The 27382-nt window shown below is 34.9% G+C and overlaps 1 protein-coding gene across 3 annotated transcripts in view; it reads right to left on the bottom strand.

Moving 5' to 3' along the window:
- The window catches only part of GRIA4 (glutamate ionotropic receptor AMPA type subunit 4), a 357209-nt gene that overhangs the window by 43018 nt on the left and 286809 nt on the right, over positions 1 to 27382 (bottom strand). For 2 of the 3 annotated variants that reach the window (XM_058545312.1, XM_058545313.1), the window contains exons 7-12: positions 26501 to 26668; positions 25195 to 25299; positions 19617 to 19727; positions 11299 to 11505; positions 5017 to 5387; positions 2262 to 2460 (exon numbers count right to left, since the gene is read on the bottom strand). In XM_058545312.1, coding sequence (XP_058401295.1) covers positions 2262 to 2460; positions 5017 to 5387; positions 11299 to 11505; positions 19617 to 19727; positions 25195 to 25299; positions 26501 to 26668 — 1161 coding nt within the window. Of the gene's footprint in view, positions 1 to 2261; positions 2461 to 5016; positions 5388 to 11298; positions 11506 to 18236; positions 18270 to 19616; positions 19728 to 25194; positions 25300 to 26500; positions 26669 to 27382 lie in introns of those variants that run through there. The other variant, XM_058545315.1, reaches the window with a different exon arrangement.

Consider the following 27382-nt stretch of genomic DNA (forward strand, 5'->3'; position numbering starts at 1 on the left):
ATGTTTCTCAACCTGTCAGACAAATGGTTTATTTAAACCAGGTCATCATCCATGGGAGAGGAGGGAGAGCACAGTAGGAAATGAATGAGATTTTTATCAGAGAACCCAAATTTATGCATTCCTGAAAGTGTGCTGCCAGGGAAAATTATGTTCTTGTCCCACTAGGGTTCAGACTGTTCTGCAACAATAAATATCTATACTTATAAAAATCTTTCAATTTTAAAACTGAAGTTGTGTGGGAGAGAAAGGAAACAGGGCAAGGTGATTGCCCAGCTTGCATGGAAGGCTCTGTAAATTGAAGAAGCAGCTTTTCTTATTCCTATATTTCTTATCAATATATTTTCTTATCTACCTCACCAGTTTTCAGAACTTGAGCAGTTTTTAAAAACTCTATAAAGATTAGAAATAAACATTTTCAGTGTGCTTGATGCCAAAGAGCTTTACAGTGAGTTATTTTTGAAATTTTTTCACAGACTTGACATGACATTTCTTTCTCCCTTTATCATTCCAGGCAGAATGATGAACCTGCAAGCATCTGCTTTATTTATATGAAAATAAGTCATCATTTTTCAGTAAATTGCAAGTGATAGCACAAACTTCTATTCTATTTTGATGCATATCCATAACGGTTTCCAGGCAAAGTTACTAAATTTTACCTACTTATTTTTGGGTGGAAGCAGTTACAAACTTACAGATTTCCAGCAAGGTACTGAAATTATGCTAACGTGTTAGAACAGTATGCTTCTATTATTAAGCTTTAAAGACTGGGATGCACTCAGTAAGTTTTAAAAATTTGGTCAATTAAGTTTATCCATAGAATATCGTTAATAAAATCTATTGTCATGACCATTATTTACAGTTTTATTAAAATCCATAAATGCTTTATAATTAACTTGCAAATTTTATGTTATATCTACTAGCAACGTTCCAAATTGTTGACAAAGACATTGTTCATTGTCTGGTTTCTTTTTTAAACAATGCCCAGTGCTGAGTTTGACATAATTTTTGAGTGATTTGTTCTTGATTTAGTATTATGTAAGCATCTGTAATATATAAGGATACCGTAATCAAATCCTTTTTAAAAAGAGAAATATCTTACTGAAATTCAAGTACATGAAATTTAAGGCTGGCTTAAACAGTAGCACATTTTGTTGTTTTTAGTTTTCAAGCTGAGTGAAAAAATGCTAAACATATACATTAAAATGAAAATGTAAATCTCCCAGGTATAAGCATGAACCTACTTTAAAGAATTATCATTATTTTTACACAAAGGCTTAGGAAATAGTGAAATATATCTTGTCGTCTAAATTATTAAATATCTAGTCTTTAAGCAATTGAAATTAAATATAAAATGTCTTCATTATTACCTAGTTAAATATTTGTGAAAATGTCACTCTGACTACTTTTTAATATTTTGGTTTGGAGATCACAAAATGAACCTTTATCTCTGATCAGAGATTACCAAGTGTATATCTCTGGATTTAAGTAGAACCAGATTAAAGTAGATTCACTCATCAAAAAATTCATCCTCATAATGGAATAAACAACAAAAAGCCCCAAACTCCCCAAATACCTGCCATCCTGATGGCAAGTCAAAGGGATCATATCCATATGTGAAATGCAATTATATCAGTTTGAACAATTTTATCTGCAAAAGCAGAGAAATCCGCACAAATGAAATACCATACAACAGAAAGTTGTCTTAGAAAGGTGTCTAGAACTTAACAGTTCTTGCTACCATTATCTTGTGACAAAGCAAATATATTGCTTTGAAATCTATTGGTACAGAATAGATTACAGAATAATATACCTCATAGGTAGTAGACCCTGAAATTAAGGTTTTGGGTTTCAAATGCAGCAAGTTAAACGTATTCTTTAAAAAAAAAAAAAGCTTGCTTTGGTTTTTATGCTCTTGGCCCGCAAATATACATAAATCCATTCTTGCCAGATGCAGTATCATCATAGCATTATCAACAACGGAATCTTTTGGATAAATTACATTACAAAGTTGTTTTAATTACCTTTTTGTTGTTACTTTTCCTTAGGGAAGGTCCCTCTTGCAATGTGAATAAATCGATTAGCTTTTGCAAATTAAAGTGGTTATAAAATCCAAGTAGAAGTATTAGCATTAAACATAGAAGTTAATATAATATTGTGTTTGCAAAACCTGCAATAGCTAGAGCCCATAATATAATTGTTGGCAAAATTGCCTCAATTAAAAAATTATGAACATTTCATTGTTAGTTTTTCCCTTAACTTACTCTGAAGAATTCTTTTGTTGACCCTGAGTCCAGTGTTCCATAGGCGATTTCCGTTTGTTTGGCCAGGTCTTCTGCACTTTCTATGGGGGAGACCATTCGCTCCACCGTCAGGAAAGCAGCGAGGTTAGCAGTATAAGATGATATAATGATGAGTGTAAAGAACCACCAAACACCTCCAACAATTCGACCTGAGAGGGATCTAAACACGGATAAGATAATGCACATTTTCCTTTCTCTAACCGACACAGAGAAAGAAAAGAAATACCATCAATTCACCAAGAATGTTTAAAAATAACAATTACAAGTATCATTTTATTTTGTAACAGTCTACTCAAGAAGGATTTCAGTATTTCTGTATAATTTGATGTCTTTTATGCTATATTGAATGTATAAATGCCACCGAAAATATGAAAAACTTTTCCCTTTTATCGTTTAGTTGACAGAAATGTGGAAGTTAATGCCTTTCCTTTAGGTACAGCAGAGGGATACTTGCTTAAATTCATTGATACCCTCTCTATCTTACATTTCAGCATCTCTGAAATCAGGATGCAGCCTCTGGTTGATGAGATAAAACATAGTACCATGATTTAATCGGCAGCACTGCTTCTCTCTTGGTGGTAAATAAAATAGCAATACATCTTAACCATGAGTGAGGTCTTAAATTTGATACAAGTTGGTAGATGTCTTTCTGAGAGAACTTGTTTTTGCCTTCAGTCAGAGCCTTGCCAGGATGGGTGGGACAGGTGCCGAGGAGACTGGACTAGATGAGGATCTAGGATTGGTCTCAAACTGACAATAGTTGAGGATTCTTTTTGTTTGTTTGATATTCTATTTCTGGTCTGAGTGGAGGATGAGCTGTGTCCTAAAGGATCTTTATATACTGGTGTAAACATGTTCTCTCTACCACTGCCAACATGTGACCAAAGCGTGTGACTTGTCAATGTACAGAGCAATGACATTAAAAACTGATGCTAGGTGGCCGGCCCAGTGGTGTAGCGCTTAAGTTCATGTGTTCTGTTTTGGTGGCCAGGGGTTCGCTGGTTCGGATCCTGGGTGCAGAGCTACTCACCACTCATCAAACCATGCTGAGGCAGCATCCCACATGGAATAACTAGCAGGACCTACAACTGGGATATACAACTATGTACTGAGGCTTTGGGGAGAAAAAAGAAAAAGAGGAGGATTGTCAACAGAAGTTAGCTCAGGGCCAATCTTCCTCAAAAAAAAAAAAAAACAAATGCTAAATCTCAAAGAAAAAAGTTCTCTCTTCACCCTTTCTCTGACTATCAGGGATGTGTGGATGAGTGTGTTTGCAGAGGAAAGGTGAAAATGGAATGAATAAAAATTCAGGGCATATTCATAATTGATTTCACTCATTGGGTCCGTTGAACTATTTAGAATTCCTGTGAACAAACTGTTTTTAAACTTTTTTTTGGTGAGGAAGATTGGCAACAGATGTTAGCTCAGGGCCAATCTTTTTGCTTGAGGAAGAATATCCCTGAGCTAACATCCACGCCAATCCTCCTCTTTTTTGTATGTGGGACGCCACCACAGCATGGCTTGATGAGCAGTGTGTAGGTTCGTGCCTGTGATCTGCACCCATAAGCCCCGGGCCCCTGAAGCGGAGCACACGAACTTAACCACTATGCTGGCCCCTAAACATATTTTTTTAATGCGAGGAGAAATTTCACATTTTCCATGGCATTTCTAGCTTTAAAATGATCCCTTCTTAACCATTATTATATAAGTGGCACCTGTTGGTTTTTAACTTAGTAATTGCTTAATCCTGGTTTTAAAAACAATTACTTGATTTGCTTTGATTCCTTTTCATTTCATTAATTGATTCCTTTTCATTTCATTTCAGATTCCTATGTTATTGGAATTTAAGCACATTTATAGTTTTCCTGGGTCTTAAGAAACACAAACTGCATTGTGGCTAAAATGTCTCTTTTTGAGAAAGTACACATTTTTAAAAAAAAAATCCATATATTTATGATGCTAATATAAGTCACTATTTAAATTTCAAGTCTTAGCTTTTTCTACCTTCAGCTACCTTTTCTATGGGAGAAATTTGTTATTTTTCTTGCAACAGGACATTGGCTGCCTTTTTGGCAAACATAACTGAAAAATGTCTCAATGACATCCAAAGGAAGTGGTCATGACTCCGCAGATATTGAAAAACCTCTCTATAAAACTCACATGGTATTTACATTGCTCTTTTCCTTCTGCTTAGCTTTTTTGTGTTGTTATATAGAACAACGTATATCTGGTACCTGCTATATTGACTGAAGTTTTAGGTAACTCCATGGCAGAATTCTCCCTCAAGATACATGGAATGTAAATCAAATTCAAAATTAATTTTTAAAGATGAACAACAGCAACAATAACAAAAACATTTGATTTTGAAAAGGAGACAAAATGAAAATGAATTTCTATTCTTACAATTTAGATTTTAGTTTCCATCTGTCAAACCACTTAACGAAATATTCATACTAAGTGATTTTTGAGAGTTCTAGTTGGTTGCATATGTTACTTTGGTATTGGGAAGGTTAATCTTTATGATATAGTATCCACATTTTGCACTAACTTGGAAAAATTGGCTATAAATACACTTAGATTAATTTGGGAATTGCAAGTTTTTCTGTGTTTCAGGTAATGCTCTGCCTCCAGGAAAAGAACATGTAGAGAGAGGTTCTGCACGACACTTAGAATTACTGGGGAAATTGGTGAAGAACTTAAGAGTTTTGAAACTAACCTGGGTGAAATGTCACATCCTTGCTGCATAAAAGCACCCAGGGAAAACCAGAGGCTGTTAAAGATGCCAAACTCATTGGGAGGCTGGTCGCTGGGTCCTTCCTTTCCATCCTCTGGCTCTTCTGTGTGCCACTCATAAGGACTAAACCTACTAACTAGGAACAAGACCACGCTGACACCAATGTAGGCAAACACTATGCACATCCAAATCTCATAGGCCAGAGGATCCAAGAAGGAAAACACTCCTGGTTTAGATTTCTGAGGCTTTTTGATCATGATAGATATGCCCAAACTCATGAAGGGCTTAGAGAAGTCAATGACCTCCTCTCGGACCAAAGTGATTGTCAGAGGGGCAATAGCAATCTCTGCTTTCTATAAGAGAAAAGACACATGAAAACACATAGGTTAATGAGTTTCGTGAAGCAATTAGCACTGGATTGATCCATTCAAAGCTAACCAGTTATGCATTCATTCTACATTTTTTTTGGAGTGCCAACAATGAATAAGATAAATACAGAGATGAACCATAGATTTGTTTTCATAAGGTAGTATATCACTTAAACTGCACAAAATATTGTTATTGGTGCCAGTAATTAGATAAGAGGAAGAGAAATGGAGACAGAGTAGACATAAGCAAAAATAACTTGAACTCAAATAACTGTATTCATCTAGAAGGATCTGGGACAGTGCAGCAGAGGAGACTTAATAGTCTTTCCATATGGCTGAATTTCTGAATTTCTTGGCCAAGAATGCTGCTGTGTTGCAGCCTTTTCTGTTTCATTTGGAATGCTGCCACTGTTTCATTACTTGGCCATCCCTTGATATTGTGAATTGCAAATTTCAAACAGTCCTTTCTTTTTTATTCCTTTCCAGTTATAAGAAAACTGATCATAAAATCTGTGTTTGTAAGATAGAAGAAACCCGTTGTTTAACAACATTTTCCAATTCAGCGCACACACAAAAATCTGGAAATTGGCATTTATTTCCTCCTAGTCACATATTTTGATTTTCTATTTTCAATTTCTAAAAAAGATTTTGTAAAACAGTGGATTCAATTCTCAGATATTATGATCATATGACACCAGCTTTGGTTTTCGTTCTGTGATTTTGAGCAATTTTTCTGAGCCTGTTTCCATATCTCTAAAATGAAGACACTTTCTTTCCTGTTTATCTCATTGTATTATTGTGATTATCTATTTAAAAACCTTAATAAAATAATAGTGAACATTTATTGAAGGATTATGTGTCTGATGCTGATCTAATTTTTTTTTTTTTTGGTGAGGAAGATTAGCCCTGAGCTAACGTCTGTGTCAATCTTCCTCTATTTTGTAGGTAGGTCACTGCCACAACATGGCTTGACGAGTGGTGTAGGTCTACGCCCAGGATCTGAACCCACAAAACTGGGCTGCTCAAGTGGAGTGTGCCAGCCTTAACCACTGTACCACGGGGCTGGCCCCCTGATCTAAATATTTTAAATGGCCTCTTATTTAACTCTTATAACAGTCTTATGTTTATCATTGTTTTATAGATGATGAAATGGAGACTTGGTGAGTTTTACACATCATGGCGGCTCTGGGATTTGAACCTGTGCTTCTTCCATTAAATCATGCCACTTCTAAAATCAAAGGAAATAAAGTGTGGTGAAAAAACTAGAAACTGTTACATGATTTACAAATGAGAAAAGATTTTCAGATTATTTTAAAAGGAAGCTATTTGGCATTAAAATGGAATCTGAAACATACTCAGACATACATGTCCTTACATAGAAGTTGTTACTCTTATATTCATTCCTATATATCCTTAGGCCCTTGGTTTGATACAAAGCCAGCAGACTGATACAAGGGAAGCTGGAGGGTTAGCATGGGAAGGTTCTCTGGCCATCATGCTATCCACTAGTTGACTGAGAATTGCATGTATGTGCCTTTAAGTGAGAATAAACTTAGTTCACATCATAAACGCCCACATATACAAAAGCCAGAATCATTGCTGGGAGGCTATTATTTTCCTCATAGTTATTATTTGTGTAATTTTCATTACACAAGTGATATATGAACTAGTTATAGAATTGAACCAGAAAATTAGGAAAAATTATCTTCATTCTCTTCACCTACTCTTATTTTTTCTTTCTATGTGTCTTGCTAGACATTGTTTTAGGAATAATATTTTTTCTTATTTTAAAATGGGATAATACAGAACATTACATTTTATAATTACTTTTCTCTTCTCAAAAGAATATAATGAGCTCATTTCATTTCAACATATATATTAAAAATAACTTTTAATGCTTGCAAATCTTTCATCATGTGAAGGTATCAAAATTTACTCAATCAGGGGCCAGCCTGGTGGCGTAGCAGTTAAATTTGCGCATTCCACTTTGGTGGCCCAGGGTTTGCTGGTTCACATCCTTGGCATGGACCTAGTCACCGCTCTGTCACACCTCAGCCATGTTGAGGCAGTGACCCACATAGAAGAGATACAACTCTACAACTATGATACACAACTATGTCCTGGGGCTTTGGGGATAAAAAAGAAAAAAGAGGAAGATTGGCAACAGATGTTAGTGCAGGGCCAATCTTCCTCAAAAAAAAATATATATATATATATACTCAATTTCTTATTTTGGGGGATATTTATGTTGTTTCCAGTTTTACACAATTTATTACATTGATGATGTGAACATCTTTGAAAACAAATCCTCACACATATCTTAATTATTTAAGAAAAATATCTAGAAATAGGATTGTTGGTCTAAATGGTAATCTTTTTAATGCTCATGATATGTTTTGCCCAACTTTTCTCCAGAAAGACCACGCAAATTTCTACTCTCACAAGCACAGTGTGAAAACGTCTGAAGCTTTAAATTTTGTACACCCTTTGTGTATCTTTATTCTCATTTATCTTCACCAACTTACTATATGACAAGTTAGATCTCACTGTATTAATTTGGAATTGTTTTAGTAAAACAAATAGCAACTTTTACTTCTTTTAGGCATTACCTGTCATGATCTGCCCCTATTTTCCATATGGGGTATTCATTTTTTATTTACTAATTTGTCAGCACCTTTAAATATATTAAAAATATTAACTTTTCTTTTCTAGATATGCTACAAATATTTTCCCTATTCATCAGTCGTTTTGTTTACATAATTTAGTTCATGGTATTTTATTGCAATATATATATTTTAGATCTCGTTGTAGCCATATACAATTATCTTTATGTGTTTTTGGCCTTTGATTTCGTGCTTAGAAAAATCCTTCTCATATGATATGATCAATCTCAATCATATACACTTTATTCTGGTACCAATAACCCCTCTACAATTCATTTGGTATATTGCATGATGATGTGTTACAAAATTATGAATTTTCCAAGTAGTTGCCCTGTTGTCCCAACAGGAATAAATGAATAATGCATCCTTTCACTGATTTGAAATGCTACCTTTCACATACTACATTGTTGTGTGTAGTATCTTCTGAATTTTTTTATTTATAGAAGTTACTGCTAATGAGAGTGAAAGCCTTAAAAGGAAAGGAAGATGAAGAGAAATAACGGTGTCTCAGCACGTAAAACCAGATGCTGTGGAAGGCAGACATTGGATGCAGATGGTGGCAGCAGTGTTCCATGAGGACACTTTTGAAGTCTGAGATTTGTGAAGTGAACAGAGAGGATATGTAGGGGATTTCTCTGCTAACACTGGAGACGTCTCGTGGTTGCTTGTTCCATTATCTCTCAGCGATTCCCAAAATTAAGTGTGTAAAATATCTCCTGCGGCAGCTTGGTGAGATTTGGATTCTTGAGGACCGCTGGAGTGAGGCTCAGAAATCAGCAATTTAACACAAACCACAGGTAATTCTGGTGCTGGTGGGCCATGGGCCATGCTCTGAAAAATGTTCGCTTGGATTAAAACACACGCACAATTACTGCAGGGCCCGGGAGAAGGCCCCGGAGCAGTGCACCACAGGAGGTTGTGGAGTGGACTTGCTGCAGTGCGAAGGTGTGACAGGAAGAAAGGACCTGAGAGGGAAAGAGACGTTCTGAGCTTCTCAGTCACCACCTGGTGGTGTGCTGAGATCACACGTGAGTGTTTCACAGATAATCTCTTCCTAACAATTACAGGAACAAAGTTTGCAAAGGATAAAGTAAAGGAATATATAAATAACGGATTCAAGTTCATCATTTTGCTGTCTAATAGGCTCTATGGGGTAGAAGAGAATGGATCGAGTGTTACCTAGGGCCCTGGAAACTGAGCATTTCTGTATGTGTTAGCAATAAGAAAGAAAAAAAAGTTGAGAAGCAAGTACAGACTTTGCAGACACCAGAATGAAAAGTAACAGATGTGTGGAAAGTGTTAAGAGGCATGAAAAAAAATTTCTTGGTGAAAAAAGTGGACAGCTCACGTGGCAGAGATTGGGGTATTTAAACCCTTGCAGACTAGCTGATGAATGAATATAACGAGTGTTAAGTAACCACTATGTTATCATCTCTCTCTAAGAACTGCATGACTTTGGGATTTTCTGTTACCGTGACGTGTACTACTGATATAATTTTTTTGCTAATTATGCTACTCTCTTCATATCACTTGTTTTCATTATTTAAACAAAATCCCCTCAATAAAATGTGGCCCAAACCCTTGCAAAGGGGTGAGCCTGGGCTGCCCAGTGGGTAGGAACTCCAGAGGAGAGAGATGTAACAAATGCTTTAGAAAGTAACTCAGGTTAGTAATCCTGCCCGTAACTAACTGGTAATCCAAGTATGATTTTTTGAGATGAAACACTAAATAGTGTTTTCTGAAGGAAATGAATGATTGTAGTCTAACGACATGGATAATGTTCACATCTAAAATCTGCTTACTGTATCGAAAGTTAGAAATATTACCAAGAAACACACGTGTTAGGAACTCTTTTTATTTGGACTTAAAGCTCAATATCAAACTGTTAATGACGTCTGTGGTAAAATATTTTTTGCTTTTCTAAAATTGCATTTTTTTCCCCTCACTTAGGACACTTAACCAGTCAGGAGTTCTTTCAAACGGATATAAAACTAACCGATTGTTCTTTAATGTCAAACCATTTCCTTTTGCTTCGGAGGTTATAGCCACTGGACTGGACTGTGTGAGAAAGTTCATTGCTTCATGGTCTGAAGAGCAGGATGCAGAATCATGAAATATTTCAATTGCAGTTCTGGTTTGGAAAGTGAGCCCCTCTGTGGAATTCAGTGATGTTCTAAATCTTCCTACTCTTATTCTTTTCTAGGGAAGGATGACTCTTATGTAATTCTTCATTTCAAAGAGGTCTTGTGAGGATTAATCAGGCACAGTATGCTTTGAAGGTGACATTTGTGAAATAGGAATTGGCTTATAGGAAGTTTCAGAATTCATTTCAAATGTATGTGACTTTTATTCGTTACTCGATGAATAGAGCTTACTGTGAGGTAGGTTTTGTTTCTGGGCTTTGGAAATATCACACCATCATTAGCATTTGATAACTGCTGGTTTGATTTTTGACACTTTGCAGTGGTAGCTGGAGTACAATCTTGTTCTGATTCAAGCAGGAATGTCTACGTTGAATTTGCCCTTGGCTATGAATGTGTACTCTCGACATCTGGTGACCTCAAAGCGAAGAGCATAACATGCTTTCATGTGAGGCCTGCTATGGAGTAAATTCTAGCTTTAATGTGTTGCTGTGTATGCTTGTAAAAATGATGGCATTGTTGAAAGTTTAAATTTACCGTGTGTAACAGAATTATAAGAATATTTCATTATTGGTGACTATTTTATAGATGCTAAATAGTGTAGTGATTGCTTCATCAATTACTTAAAAGATGTTTATGAGTAATTAAAACCAACAAGGATATAAATAGTTAAAATAATGTCCAACTTTATACAGTTCAAGGAAACCTGTTCCTACAATTATCAAATAACAGATTACTGATGGATTTGTTTTGTAGTTCTCAAAATAACATGTCTATGGCGTAGCAGCATCAAACTTAAGAAAATAATCATCACAGATCCTGAGGTCAGTGTTTTGTTTCATTTTTTAATAAGACATCATATTCCGAATTTTTATCTCTTTCCTGATTTTGAAGTTTTCAAGTGTCAGTTTCTCTCATTGTTTTGGAATTGCATTATTAATGAACAGAGAAACATCTGAACACTGGATATGCCTCTTTGAATGTAACTGCAAATTTAAAAAACAGTAATAGACGTTGAAAATTTGATGTGCTCAAGTGAAAAGAAGTTTCAGGTTTATGTAAGTAAATTCTTCAATAAATTGATTTGCTTACCCCATAAACAAGTTCTCCTACCATCCCATTCCAGATTTTTGTGTCTGCATCCCTTGCTCCATATTTTCCATCAGGGACAATGGCAATTTTATACTTGATACCAATATGTTTTGCAATTTCAGATGCCAAATCTACACAGTATCCTTCATACTTGTCATTTCCTTCAAACATTTCGTGATTTTTCTTGTACATAACATATGGGGATTCCTATAATGAGAGAAGTAGAACTGTAAAGGAGACATTATAAAACATTCGAAAATCTTTATGTAACTTTTCAGTTTCAGAATTTGACAAAAAGATTATGTTTAGTATTAGTATACACACTGATCTTGTGTGGCTAGAAATCAATAATAAAATATGAATATATAAATATGCTTAGAAGTATATTAAATTGCTTTACATTGGGTATTAGAAGTGAAATCTTTAAAATAATTTTCTGTTGAGTGATTATTACATACCTAGCACTGTGACTGTGATAAAAAAAATGTCCATTAATAATTGTCTAGAGAAACATAAATTATCATCTCTGGCAATGAAATTACTATTTCCAAAATATCTCGCGAGGTTAAAGACAATTTAGTAGTCAGCTTCATGTAATAAAAGACTCATTCAAGGTCACAGGTGTCCATATTCTGCATGTTTGGCCACATTCGGCTGTGACCTCCTTTAGGAAAAGAACTGGGCCATTTTTCTTTGATGTCTAGCATTTAGCAAGATGTTTTTCTCAGAGCAGGCACTTGCTACACAATTGTTCAAAGAAGAAATGAATTAATAGTTTAAAAATTTTATATTATTTTAAATAATTTTTACTTATTTGCATTAAATTTGCTTTCCTAATGTTTGATATTTTGGCTTTAAATAGAGTTGTGATCCATGAATTCTAATTCTATTAGAAAATATGTCTTTAATGGAAGCTAATAATTTTCCCCCAATTGTGACAATCACACACTTCAAATGATATTCCCATTTAGTTTTCAAAGCGAGTAAGACAGAAAAGAGGATGAAGTGTTATTGTGAAAATCTTTATAAAATTAAAAAGTTTACTGGTGGCTAATAATAACTGGACAGTTTTCAGTTAAAACACACACACACGCACGCACACGCACGAACATGTGAACACACACAACCCTAAACCAAACCATTTAAGGCCATGAACTAAGAAGACGTGTTAGCAAAAAAGCACTTGATTTTATAAATGGAACATAAAGCCACCAACTAAAAGATAGGCCTGGTGAACTTGCTATAGAATTCCTGGTCACACCTCAGATTTTCCAGTCACTCGCGGACAAGGAGTGACCACTTTTGGCCACAATGTCATTGTGATCATGTAATTACATTTTATAAAAATGTACTGTAACGTTTATTTAGTGACCTTTCATAAGAATCTTCCCCACTCCCCAACAAATTTGTAATTGAGGAGGTTGAATTTGCTCTTGGAACTCTGGATTAGAGGGTAATTTACTTTGCATAACATGGCGACCTACACTAATTCTGATTCTGTTTTTAAGTATTTTGTAGATGTAGAAACTACTTTTAAAATCTTAATAAAAATGTAAATTACATGATATATGACTTTTGCATAGAGATGCCCTAAATAACTCTATTGTGGGCAATTGTTTAGGATTGGTACTTGTATTATTTTCTTACATCTTGCCTTAGATTGACATGGCCAGGTGACCCAGAAGTCTCATACTTTGGATTTGATGAATATTCTAAGAATAGACTTGAATAAAGACAGATTCTCCACCTATAAAATTAAGGCAACTAATTGTCTCTTCTTTAGGTAGATGAAAATTATTTATTAGTTTACAGAAAACATTCTCCAAGTATAAAGCGTTTTGCAAATTATAAATGTGGCTATGAAAACTGGTGAGTTGTTGCAAAGCATTGTTCATTTCTAAGATTTGCTATAAAATATTAGTAGTTATAATGAACTAATCCTTTAATTTTCTTTCTTTTTTTTCTTGCTGTAGCTAATTAAAATATGGAAGACTATGTAGAAAAAGGTAAGAATTACACATTTGTAAAATGCTTAACATTTTAATTGAAATGGCTGATAGCTGTCATCTATAAGTATAACTATTAGTATAACAAACTTGAGTTTTTCAAAAGGAGAATAGCTAAGGCTCACATTTGGTACTAAGGTTGAAGATCAATTCTAAAGTGTCTGGAATATTTGAACACACAAATTTTAGACCTCAAGAGTATATATTACAATATTAGCTTGTATGCAGAAGTTTCCCTAGCTAGTATAATCATCTAATTTGCTAAATTCCCTATACATTATTTAGTGAACATTTGCTTCATTAAAAGCTTCATTTTTATTATTTAATCAAACATTTATTAAGCACCCACTGTGTGCCAGGCAGTTTGCTGGGACCTAGGGGTACAAAAATAATTAAAATATGCCACTTGTTCTCCTGTGATTAAGATTAAATTCTTTGTAATAAGGGTAAAGGAGTGAAAGTGGACAATAATAAGATATAGTAGTGACCAATAATGACAGCTCTTATTTAGTACTTACTCTGTGTCGGGTACAATGCTAAGTTCTTTAATTGTGTTCTTTCATTTACTTTTCACACGGACATTTTGAGGTAGGCAATTCCCATTTTGCAGATGGAAAGTTTAAGGCTCAGAGAGGTTAAGCAAATTGTTCAATTTCACAGAACTAGCACAAGAGGGAATTGAACCTATATTTTGAAATATCTGGAAAATGTTTAAGGTATTATTACATCCATCAAAATGTGTAACTATTTGATATTTCATATTTGATTTCTCAAAAGAGGAGATAGATTAAAGAAATGAATTTCTGTATTTTTAGTGAATGAAATTCTTTATATGAATCGCTAGTAAAGAATGTAGATAAAACCTTTCCGTATCTCCTCATAGTGTCTGGTACATATAAGGCACCCAGTAAATATAAGGATTTCCTCATCTATTAGTGTTTCCTATATAGGAATATCATTCCAAAGTATGATAGAACTTCTGATCCAGGTCTACAAAAGGAAAGTAATATTAACAAGTGCTAGGTCATCTCTTCTGAAACAAGCATATGTGTGTATGAGTACAATTTCATTTAGTATCTTCTTTTATGTTTTTCAATGTCCTTTATGGGCAGCATTGGCCCATCAGGTCTTTGTTTTCCTGCCAAACAAATCAACAAAGGCTAGAAAAACCTGCAGGTTACTGAAGCTGTTGATTAGAAATTTAACCAGACTTTTTGCACATCCAGGGCACACACAATTATTGAGATTCAGATGAGTGGTGCCTGCAGTATAAGACAAACAAGCTGACCACACTCGGGAAGGTGGAAGAACAAAGGGAGAGAAAGGCCAGACTTTTCTTGAACAAAAGCTCTCATGGTTGCTCAGCTCCACCCAGTGTCTCTGAGTGTATCTCATTTTGCTTTTCTTTCATGTCAAATCCAAATAAGAAGCAAATCCTCAATACTCTCCCAATCTCCTCATTGACCCCACCCCCAATCTGACAGTTTGTCCACGAGTAGCCCTTCAAACACTGCATACTTGGGGAGATTTAATACAAAGTTTTGGGTTACTATGGGTGAAGAAAATACCAAATCTTTTCAATATAATAAAAAATGAGTTCTGGTCAATCATTAACGGGGATTTGTGGGACATCTTTGATAAACAGCTTTGTGGAGTCCCAGGGCTTCAGTTGTGAATAAAAATGAAATTATCAGAGAAGTGGAATATAATCTCTTACTTCTGTCTTCAGAGTATATAACTACCATCTTTATTATCAACTACTATACTTTATGGGACAATAATTCCCTAGAAGTTATTTTAAATGCATTTTTTTTTAAATTGAGGTAACATTGGTTTATAGCATTACTTCTTAGTGGTTATGAAATTTATTACTACACTTTCCATAATAGATAGTGTTCTACACATGCTCTGCTATTTCAGGAGAGAAATCAGTCTCTGTCTAAAGCTGCCACATTAGGGCTTGCTTATGAAAATGTTTGTGTAAATGAATTAAGATGATTTTCAATCAATGAAGTATAATTTTCCTACTGAGGAAATTTTTTTTAGATTATTTGTATTTAGCAAAAGTGAAATTGTTGAAATAGGTACATATTAGAAAGGCTTCAAGATCTTCTAAATGTCACAAATATAATTATTACAGTTACTATTGAGAACAGTTAAAATAATAAAATCAGTATCAACCAAAGTTAGTTGGTTATACTATCAACCAAAGTATAACCAAAATTATCTACATGTAGATATTTGCTTTTCTCCAAAGAATCTTAATGGATGTAGATAATTTACCCCATGGGTAAAATTCTTAAAACTGGAAATTAAAGTGTTAGTATTCAATTCAGGAAAAAATGAGAAAATTTAATGGCTGCACAGTTTTCAGTTTATTCAAAACAACTTATTTAAAAACTAATTGAGTTGCAAGCCCTTTGGAGGCAGGTGTAGGCATGGGGGAAATTAATACTTGGTACAAGGAATAAAATAAATATATGGGTATTTTCTGTATATTTATGACATATACATATATTATATATAAATATGCATGTGTATATTGTTGTACATGCACGTGTATCTATGTACAGTCATGTGCCACATAATGACGTTTTGGTCAACGGACTGCATGTGACGGTCGTCCCATAAGATTAGTACAGTATAGCTTAGGTGTGTAGAAGGCTATACCATCTAGGTTTGTGTGAGTATACCCTATGATGTTCACACAACGATGAAATCACCTAACAACACAGTTCTTGTAACGTAACCCAGTCATTAAGTGACGCATAGCTGTACAGTGCATCTATAAAATTCTACATGGAGAAGATAATATATCAAATAACTCATAAAAAATATAAAAAGTTACCTCTGGAAAGATCAAGTGTGGTAAGTAAATTGCTTTGTAACATAATTCTGATGCTGCAATGAATAAATTTGGATTTATGGAAAATTTTCCTAAGAATTGTTATGTTCATAAGATGGTAAGAAATACCTTCTTAGTTGAGTAATGCATCATAAACATCACTTAACTTCAGTAGTAAAGATTTGGGGAAAAATGGGCTTGGCTGAAATATCACTGCATTATCTCTCCTTTTACAGAGAGTTCAGCAGCCAAAGAAAGCAGTGAGATCAGAGGAAAACACCACCCTTTCATCCTCCATGGTCTACGCAAACTGCCTTTTTCCTCAGTTGCTGCACCTATCCAAACCACGAGCAAAGATTTGGTTTCTTTCCATTGTTTATAGAAAGTATTATTTTGAATGCAAAAAGTTAAATCAGTATGGCCATAGTCTCATAAATGTTACACATTGTATAAAATTTTTAGTCACTAAGACTTAAAAGGTAAAAAATGATGAGCTTTTGAATCTTAAACTTCAGACCTTTCAACTTTGTAGTCACAATTCTGATGTGATGAGATTGTCAATTTTACTTTTTATTTAGACTTAGCTCAGTTATATTCAGTATGACTATATTCGGGTAGAATAAATTAGTCATTAAAATGAAGATCACATTATAGACATACAACACTGTTATAAAGAAATAAATTTCAACAGCACAAAAAGCTAAAGCCACATTTTAATTAAGAATGGTATCTAATATACTTATTTATTATGTTTCTTGTCTGCTTTCTCTTACTAGAATATAAGTTCAATTGAGTGCAAGATTTTTGTCTGTTTTGTTCTCTGACATATCCCCGGACTTATAGCTGTGCCTAGCACGTAGCAGACGCTTAATAAATATTTATGAATGAATAAATGAATTTCTCAATAAATTTTATTTAACAATAGCATATACCATTACAGTGTATCAACATATAAATAACAACATACACAAAGACAAATGGGAGAACAGCAACACCATATCAATTTCGATCAAAATGAATGATTTCCAGTGCCGCAACACTCTCAGCCTTCTTCTGTGTCTAGATATCTGTCTTGCACATATTACAATGTCTAGCTAATTCCATCTATGTTGGGAGTTTTCAATTGGATCTGGGGGATTATTACACGCAAGTGCCAATATCTCATTCATCTGCAAGGAATTGCATTTCTTTCAAAAATAAATGAAATGGTGGTGATGTCATAGGTCCCAGGCTACCATTTTCAACAAAAGCAAATACAAGGAACACTTACAGGGAAAGGATTCTAGAATGTTTTTTTTTTTGAATTATGGAATGATTATGTAGTTGCAAAGACCAGAGATATTATTTATGTGAAGATTACATTTTTATACAAAAGACAGATACTAGTATTGCACTATTTTCATAGCAAAAATATTGATGATATCACTGTCAAATGATAGATAACTTTACAGAATATTCTTTATGTATATAGGAAACAGTTGGATTTTTCAATCATTTTTACTTATTTTTTGATAGCATGCTTTCTGAAAACTAGGCATGTTTGCAAAATTAATTCATTATTTTGGTTTTAAGAATTATATCCCCAGCCCTTTAATAACAGGTATGGAAAGGAGATTCTCTACATTACACCTATAATGCACATTAAAACACTTTATTTCACACAGAACAGGCAAAATTTCAAAAATTCTTTAAAGAAAACAACTATGTCTATTGAGAAAACAAGCACACAAACTCGTAGGTATTACTCTTAAAAAAATCTATGCTTGGAATTAGGAGTGATATAATTCCATCATTTACGTACAATGACCTCATTTCAAGATATGGGAATTGCTATGTTAGAATCACTAAGTGATTCTTTTTCAACATCTATTTCTTTTCTTGAGAAAGATGAAGATTAATTCTTCTTTTGTTCTAGTATCTCAGAAAAGTCACAGAACTTTAAAAAAAATTTTTTTTCTGCTAGTCCAGAGTTGGTCATCCAAGAAGAATCCCACATGAAAAATTAGCTTAAATTTACTACACAGGAGAACAAGACTCGAGCCTTAGTTAAGAATGGTCGAAGAGCGTGGAACTCATTTCTTCCTTGATCAATTTCTTAAAATAGGATTCTTCATCAGAGGCTGAAAAGAGGAGGACTGCACTGAAGTATGACTTTCCATTACTGTGTCTTTTTTAGGAAAAGAAATATATATATATTGCTTTTCAAGTCCCATGCAAATATTACACAAGTAAGTTAGAAGGTATATATTTTGCATTCTTACACAAATACTGCTGTTGATTGGTTTGCATTCTAAAATCATAAACTTCCAATCCGGGCTGGGCAAATCAATATTAAATTGCTAGCTGGTGATGCAACACAGATAAAACTAATTGCAACACACAAAAGTTTTTCTCTGGCATTTTTACACTTTGACCTCAATGTCAAAATTTTGGAAATAACTCGACATTACTAAAAGCCTAAAACTAAAATTACATAAGCTAAAAATCAAATTACATAAAATACTTCCACTTTATTTAGAATAGGGGCTTCATAAACAATTAAAAATATATTCTGCCTAATGAGACAGTGAGCTGAGGCTATATAACTTTAAATTAGATAGAAAAGGTCACCGATTGTTGATCTCCTTTGACTAGCTTTGACTGGAAAGGGCATGTTTGAATTTAGAAGAGAAAAATATGTAAGATATTCTATTACTTAAAAGGTAATTTCATGAGAGTCTCTTTGAAAAAGCATCCTTAAAATTTAGAGTACTTTTCATTTTATGATGTGACTGAATGAAGCAATCGTATTTTTCTTAATTCCTAGGACAAGTTCAATATATTATATCGTGTATTTGTCACCTGTCAATGAGAAAAATAATCGGTGCAAAAAACCCTTTTCGCGTTAAAAATAAGTATAAAGCAATTTATTTCTAAAACATTCAGTTGTATAAAGCATGCTCATTAAAATCTTCACATTCATATCTCCACTATTATAAACAGACAATGCAAATCATTATCTGATAATTAATCTATCAGGAAATAATCATTTTAAGCACTATTAACTATTATTACATTGATGTTTTAACAAACATAACAACAATAATATAGTGTTTTCTACTGGATATTTTTATGTGGTTGGTTGTTGGTCTTTTTCATGTTCATTCTTTTGTTCTTTGGAATCTTAGCATTTCATACATTTCCAACTAAACTGTGACAGTTTCAATTTGTAACATCTGAGCATTTTTCCAAGAACAACAATATAGCAAAAGATAATACAAATGAAAGTACTGAATACGCTCAAAGCTCAGGACAAACCTATTCAAAGCCTCAACAGACTTTTGTGGATCAGAACACCCATGCCACCACTGCTAAGACACAGCTTTCACACATCCCCCCCACCCCCGGCCCCCCAGTTTACCATAGCTGGGGAATTAAAATTGCCTGTGAACAAAACGGAACAGCATAAAGCATAGACCGAAACTTACCATAATTGTGGTTACAACCACTGTTCTGTTCTCAATAGCTGCTGTGTCATTGCCAAGGGTGGGGACATCTTGAATCAAGACTAGTTTATCCATATCATTCCAGTAACCAACCTGCCAAATAGAGAAAATTCTTGAAAACACATTTTAGAAGAGTTTCTCTAGTTTTTATTAGAACAATGAGGGGTGTTATTAAGAAAGCAAACAAAACAAATTTAAAAAGCAGATGAAAAAAAGTATTTGGAAGTTTTCTTATTGATGATGAGCCAGTTTTCCTAATGTTCATGATACTGCCTGGTTATCCATTTGGCAACTTTACAATTTACACTCATGGAGTAGCCAAAACATTGGGAATGAGTGTTCAAAAAAGAATATGGGTACAGATGGAATGCCATTTCATGTTGATCTTCTCTTCTAGTGAGATTGACTGGCACTTTCTAAAATTAATTTACATGATTTTATCAATAACATTGCAGGTTTTATGGTAAAAGGAATAGCCAGATTTATAAAGGGGACATGTATAGGATATTTTCAAGCAAAAAAGGCTTTTGTATTTTTAAAGCAATGTAGAAATAGTTTTTGGTTTGACGTAACATAGCCACTAGGTAACACTCCTACCATTTCTAAAATGCTAAATACATCAGAGATTAGTATTAATGACCAATATTTTCACTTTCAAAGATTACATTTAAACTTGTATTTTTTCATTTTTAAGTCCTTATATTACTTCTAATTTAGACATGAAAGGAACTCCTTTCCATAAAATATATCAAATAATTAGTTAAGCACTTTATAAAGTAGCAAACTATAATGGGGTCCTAAAGGAAATTTTAGGTTGTTTGTATCATGCAGACCAGTAAGTAATAGCTTAATAGCTACCACTTTCTGATTGCTTGCTCTGTGACAGACACTGCACTCAATGCTTTCTTTTATATGCATCTTAAAGTTTATACACATAGCAAATGTAGAGGTAGGTGCAATTGTTATCCATATTTTGGAGATGAGGACCCATATAAGAAGGTTAAATAAATTGCACGAGGTTATACTCTAGTGGGGCCAGAGTTCAAAAGTCAGGTCTGTATGACATGTATATTTTGCTGTTATGCTACACAGCCTCCCCCAATGGGTGTTCATTTAATGCTTGCCAAAATTCTTTCTTGAATTTCTGGATGCAGTTGATAAAACTCATTTCTCCAATAACACGTATGTAATTGCTCATTGGTCTGTATTCACTATTTGTTCTAATATGTTTTGGAAGTCTCTCTTGCTTCCTCCAAGTTTCTTAACTGTCATGTTAGTATTTGTGAACATATTAAAACACAGTAAGCATTAACACGTCAGAAAGAGGCACTATATTATTCACAAATGTTGCATATATAATTCAATAATAGAATAGATGGAGAAAAAGAATTTTCATTAATGTGGCTTGCTATATTTCTCAGTTTGATCCAAAATTATGTGTATTTATTAATTCAGCAATTGTTTTCAATTGTCCATATAAATCCATTTGTATCTGGCATTTATTTAATAATTCACTAAAAAATTTAATTTAAAAACAAGTATACCTTTGAGACCTACCCTCTTCTCAATTCCTACATGTGCTTAAAAAATAAAAAACCAACATGTCAGTTTTTCCCGTTAATTCTCCTTTCCGCATGACAGTTCTACGACATGAAAATGGGGTTTAGAATTTAGCACTTCATTAAGATGCGGCCACCTGCTAGATTTCAGCAGCCCGTTCCCCAAGAAAGATAATTTTTCTTTATTAGTGAGTTCCCACAATAGAAAAACCACAGAGCTGGGGCACATTCTGGAGAATCTTCAGATGCTGGAATGACCTTCACATTTTGCATTTAAAAACAACTTGTGGATTCACGACTATCTACCCCCAAAAGACAAATGATTTAGAAGTGCTGGCAAATTAAAATAAGCAAAATTTTACCCAACTGTATCTATTCGCCTTATATTAACTTGTAATTCTGGTGAAAAAAGAAAGCATATGGGACCAATTAATGATAGATTTCATATGGGCCATGAGCTTATTGGGAAATAAGACCATATGGGGTGGACAGCGATCAGGGTCACTTCCTAGAGAAAAGAATCTTAGCATTTGGCCCTAGAACCTCACTTGAGATGGAGTTTCTCTTTTTGGTTCTTCATGAGCTTTTCCAATCTACTAAGAAACTCTTCCCATGCCTCATCTCATTTAATCAGACAGGGAACTAGGCATTTTTCCTAGAGACAGAAATTGGGTGAAAAATAGTTTTGTAATGCTAGAGCAAAAATATGGAAGCATTTAAATCACTAAATTGCCAAGGGATGTCAGAAAAATATTTGTCTTCTTTGAACTCCTAAAGGAGAATTGTGTGCAAATAGAACCATAATATAACGTATGAGTAAACATCTCTGTATTTACAGTGGACTTTGCCTGCAATGTAGGGTTTGGGTAGGGATTGAGGGGCTGTAAGGAGACCCTGTCCTACTCAAAGTTGGTTCCTTGGAGAGCTGATTTGATCAGACCTGTGCTGAAAAATATGGCTTAATTCCCATACCAGCTCTAAAGAAAACCCTTATGGGCCCAGGGACTGGTAATATTTCATAGTAGTCAAGAGTGTGAGCTCAGAAGCTGGGTGAACCTTGGTTTCCAGCCCAGCTCTACCTCCTAGTTGAGCATCCCTAGGTAGGTCACTTAGTTTCTCTGAGCCTTACTTTTTTCCTCTATAAAATGAGAAAAATATATCTTACTTTCAGGTTGCTGTGAGGTTTAATTATAAAAATGCACATCAATTCTTCATTACTGTGTCTGGCATATAACCTGCTCTCAATCAATGTAGTTTTTACAATTAAGAATTCCTGAAACTATGCAAATCTAGTCCTAGAGCATTCCCTCTGGGGGTCACTGGAATGAGAAGAAGATTCCACCATACTTAAGAGCTGGGACTTCAGAAAGAGCTTTGTGGCTCTGCTTAACAAGAATCTCAGTCAGTTTTCCTGTTACAGAAGTCAGACAAACGGATGGGTTGACTCTCTGATCTGTCTTCAAAGATAGCTCCCTTGCTGGCAAGTGTTCAATTTACAAGAACGATTGCTCACTTTTCAGACATGTTGCCGAGTCTCACCAGCATAGTGTTTCTCATGGTAGCTCATTTTTAAGTTTAATATTCCTGACAGAATGCCCAAGCTGATCGTTGCCACAGGAAAACGAAGACAGATGAGTCTACACCATTTTACACTTCATATTTTTTTTAAGAGTCTTCGATGAATGTCAGCTGAGTGTGAAGATGTACTGTTCATCACTCTCTCAACTTACTCCTTAACTTCCTCCTAGGAAAACCTTAATTTTTGTAACCATCATGATTCAATAGGCCATGAAAAGATACAGTATTATAAATAGCCCACTTGATATTACCACTTGTTACCACCAGCTTCCTTTTTCAGTACAGTCATGTACCGCAAAACAGCATTTTGGTCATGGATGGACTGCATATATGACAGTGGTCCTATAAGATAAGTACCACAGAGCCAGGTATGTAGGAGGCTATACCCATCTAGGTTTGTGTAAGTACACTCTGATGTTCGCACAATGACGAAATCATCCAATGCATTTCTCAGAACGTATCCCTGTCGTTAAGCGACACATGACTGTATTCTTTCTTTTCTAGAGAGATCATTTTATTTTTTGTACTTACTGTTTTGTGAAATATAGAATTGTCTTTTGCATTTTACAAATCTTCTGCTTACATGGCTGATTTTGCAAGGTCTGGTTTGTAGCAGGAAAGTGTACCTGTTTTACCTCTGCCCACCAATGTTTTAGGGGCCTGTAGAGTATTCTGTCTGCTCCACAACTAGCAGAGGGACTTTGCTTAAAATGGGCCTTTTTCTTTCTGGTTGCTGGCTGTGTGCTGACAGAGAGGGTAAAGTCGGTGTTTACATGGAACCTCCTAAATTTCTTCTTGGGAGCACATCTCATTCCCTTGCTGCGGGCAGTGTCCTTAGGAGGCCATCATGCAGCTTGGTTTCTCAGCTGCCATTCATCTCGTGCCCTCGCTGCTCTCCATCTCCAGCCTAGCTGGCATTAGCTGGCAGCCTACACTCAGGGAGAGGCCACTAAGAGTCTAAAAAGCTAGAGATGGTTTTCATGGCAGCTCCAAATCTCTCCTTCTCGTGTATATACAGAAGCACATGCTATGACAGACTGGAGAGAAACACAACTCGGAAAGCTTTTGCCATTTTCCATGTATGACTGTAACTCTCCTGCCTCCAACCTGTCTTCAAGGTCTTGCCTCTTCCATTTCTACTGACACAAACTTGAACTTCATGGTTAACTTTAAATCCCGTCTCCTCCACGCAGCCTTTCTTTGATTTGTTTTCCTCCAGCTGGAAGTAAACTCTTCCTCTTTAGAATTTCCACATGCCTTCTCTTTAACTGTCATATGAAATTTATTATATTCTACTCTACTAGAAAATAAATTCCTTTACAGCAGGGTCTACTCAGGCGAGGTAATGATATAGACAGGTTCTGAATTAAAATAGTTTTTTTCTTACTTATAGGCCTTAGACAAGTAACCATAACTTATTGGATCACAATTTTCTCATTGGAAAAAGGGAGCTAACAGTTCTCACATTATAGATTTGTTGTGAGGATTAAATTACACCAAGTCCAGTGCTTGGGACACAGCAGGCATTTCATATATTGTAGCTATCATTATCATATTAAAGCAGGAAAGTATATCTGGGAAAGTTTTTTTTAACAGCCAAGTGTTGAAACAAATAGAGTTTTTAGATAAAGTAACTTGAACATCTTTTGCCTTGAGCATCCTAGCTAATCTTAGAGAAAAGAAATGTTAAAAAGTTACATGTGTTAAGTATAAGATGTTCACAGCCAATTACTGCGGTGGGGCTGTATGGTTCCATTATGTAAAATACTTTTTGGATGTTGGAAAGAGCACTGATATGCCTTGTCACATCATAAGACCAGCAGAATTACGTTTCAAAATCTAAGACTCTAGCACTAGCAGCTTCCTGAACAACCTTCTCGGCCCCACAATTGGAGTTTCCTAGATGTTTCTCTCCATCCTCAGCTTAACAATAATCTTAATAATCTTATCCTCTGTCTGCTCTCTCTTTTGCTCATTTGAGTGTGTTTACTTGCTTACTTCAAGAACATTCAGCCTGTTCTACATACGCCCACCCATTAGAAGTAGTTTCCTTACTTCTTTCTCTAATGATTTCATAAATGACTACATGGAGGTGAGTATGTCTCTTACCTGCATTGTGTGCTTCCTGCAGAGTAAATTTTGTTTTGTGGGATTCTTTTTGTTAAGCCTTTTTTTTTTTTTTAAATATTGCTTCCATTATGGATAAAGGATATAAAGAGTGCATAAATTAGTTTGTTTCAGCTTTGTCACACCATTAAATATCAATTATATGACACAAGAATATATTTTGGCACACATTATCAAGAAAGTACTATTTGTAAGTACTCACATTTAAGAAAATGTAGAATATCCAGCTACCTTTTACCTATAAGTCTTTAAAAACGTCAAATGCAAACTAAGAAAACAGTTTGAGTGTGGCTCACCTTCCTAGGTCCTGTGCTCTTTAGCTCAAACACATCCATTGTGTAATTGACCCTACGTCCATAGTGGTCAAACTGAACATTCCCGGTCAGCCCTTGAATTCGAACCTACGAATGAAAAAGGAAAGCCACGCATGTATTCATTTGCCATTACACTTACAGAAATCTCGACTTCATCTGCGAGGCTTCTGACTACATAGACGTGTGGAACTATCAACTACAAGCAACTCACCAAAGACTCATGGGGTATTTGAGCTACTGGAATAGAATCTGAAAGAGGACTCGCAAAGGAATACATAAGCAATTCTGCTATCCACCTGGAAGATGAATATGTTTTACTTGTTTTTTTATATCATAAAGTTTCCACTGTAACTAACAGAATGCTTCCTCAATATTGAAATATTGTTTATGGAATGGAAATGTGGTTTGTTTATAGTTACTTTTCAGTTTTATCTATATATCCACATAATAGATTAAATAGCTCTGATAACCACACCAGATCATATTTCTCTTTGCTAATATTAAAATTAAGATATAAATTCAAGGGTACTTTATTCCAAATCTTTTCAAAATTCATTTTTACTTAACTTATGTTCTGACCCCATGGCATTTCAGAACATTTAAAATATAATATTAAATATATACATATATTACATTAATTATTTAGAAAATAGTATTAGTATAACTATAGAAGACTAAAATAAACAAATTACTTAATCCAAGGGTACCGGGCAATTTAAAGATCTACTGAGGTGGTCATTAGTAGTGTTTGCCAAATATTTCCAGTTCTTCCCCATTCTGGGCCCAAAGTAGGCTTGTACTTCCTGGACCTCTTCAGGTTAACTACATCTATGTGACTTTTTCTGACAAATGAGTTGTAAATCGATGTGATGAATGTCACTACTGAGCCAGAGCATTTAACTGCCAATTTCAAACCTCCTCACAACCCCATTTCCCTTTGCAGCATTTAAGATAGTAGCTGCCCTGTCAGCCTGGGTGATGATGATTAACAGAGTGCCCCTAATAATCCAGTGTGTGTGTGAGGAAGAAATACTCTTTTGTTGTTTTAAGCCATGAGGACTTGGGATTGTTTATTACTGTGGCATAGCCTAGCTTATCCTGACTAAGCATCTACATAAGATTCAAACACTAGTATTCTTATTGAGAAATATCTCAAAAATGATAATGGCTCTATATACTAAAATAACAATTGTAATATATATTTGTTCTCAAATTATTCTGTTTTCTTGAATACTCCATTTAAACAGGACTGTGAAATAAATTGAACTTAAATAAAATTGTGAGTTACCTGTTTGAGTGTCCTCTCCATGTCAATTCCCTGGCCCCATGGAGCGGCAGGATTTGCCAGACAGTCCCCAGCATTACCTCTCCTCGAAATATCAATTTTCTGCCTTCTAAGATTTCGGAAAGTTTCGGCCATCACGAGGACTCCATCATAAGTCAGAGCAGATGTATACTAACAAAATGAGAGAAATTATAATGGTAAATATTAAAATCTTATCAATCACCACGAATAGTCTAGGGGCTCTGTGGGTTTATGACCTAAAACACCATCCTGTCTGAAGGACAGTTAAATTACTGATAATTAATTGACTCTAGCTTCAGAAATTTCTATTATCACTTTATTACAAAGACTGTGGACCAAATCTTACCACTCTGATTTAAAAAGGAGAAAATGCACTCTGAAGAATAGAAATTCTAACGCACAGTTTTCCATCAGTTGGGAGAAGCAAGACCTCTAGGCGAGATCTTTTTGTTGTGTCCAAGTAGAAACAGCGAAAGTATAAAAAACTAAGTGCGGTATTGCCACAATCTGCCTTGTGGTCTGTCGCTGCACTTGAGTCCCAGGAGGCCTGGGATGTCTGGCTCTTCCTTGTCCAAAATGCCTAGCAGGGGCCCCTGAGATTTTATATATGTTCATTGACTTGAAGTGTATAACTTTGTTCAGTTCCTCAGAAGAATGGGTGGGGATGTTTATTGTTACTCAGATATAGGATGCCAGAAATAACATCTACTTATTTAACAAACATGTATGCACCAGTCCCTGTGCTAAATAGGAATGAGTATTGTTAGGGCCACGATCATTGAGCGTGCTCGGGAACGTTAAGTCATTTCTCTGTTTCCATTGTAACCTAGGATCAAAGTGGAGAAGTGAAGTATAGACATCTGC

Source organism: Diceros bicornis, chromosome 7 (genome assembly GCF_020826845.1).
Source record: "Diceros bicornis minor isolate mBicDic1 chromosome 7, mDicBic1.mat.cur, whole genome shotgun sequence".
In the NCBI taxonomy this organism is placed as follows: domain Eukaryota; kingdom Metazoa; phylum Chordata; class Mammalia; order Perissodactyla; family Rhinocerotidae; genus Diceros; species Diceros bicornis.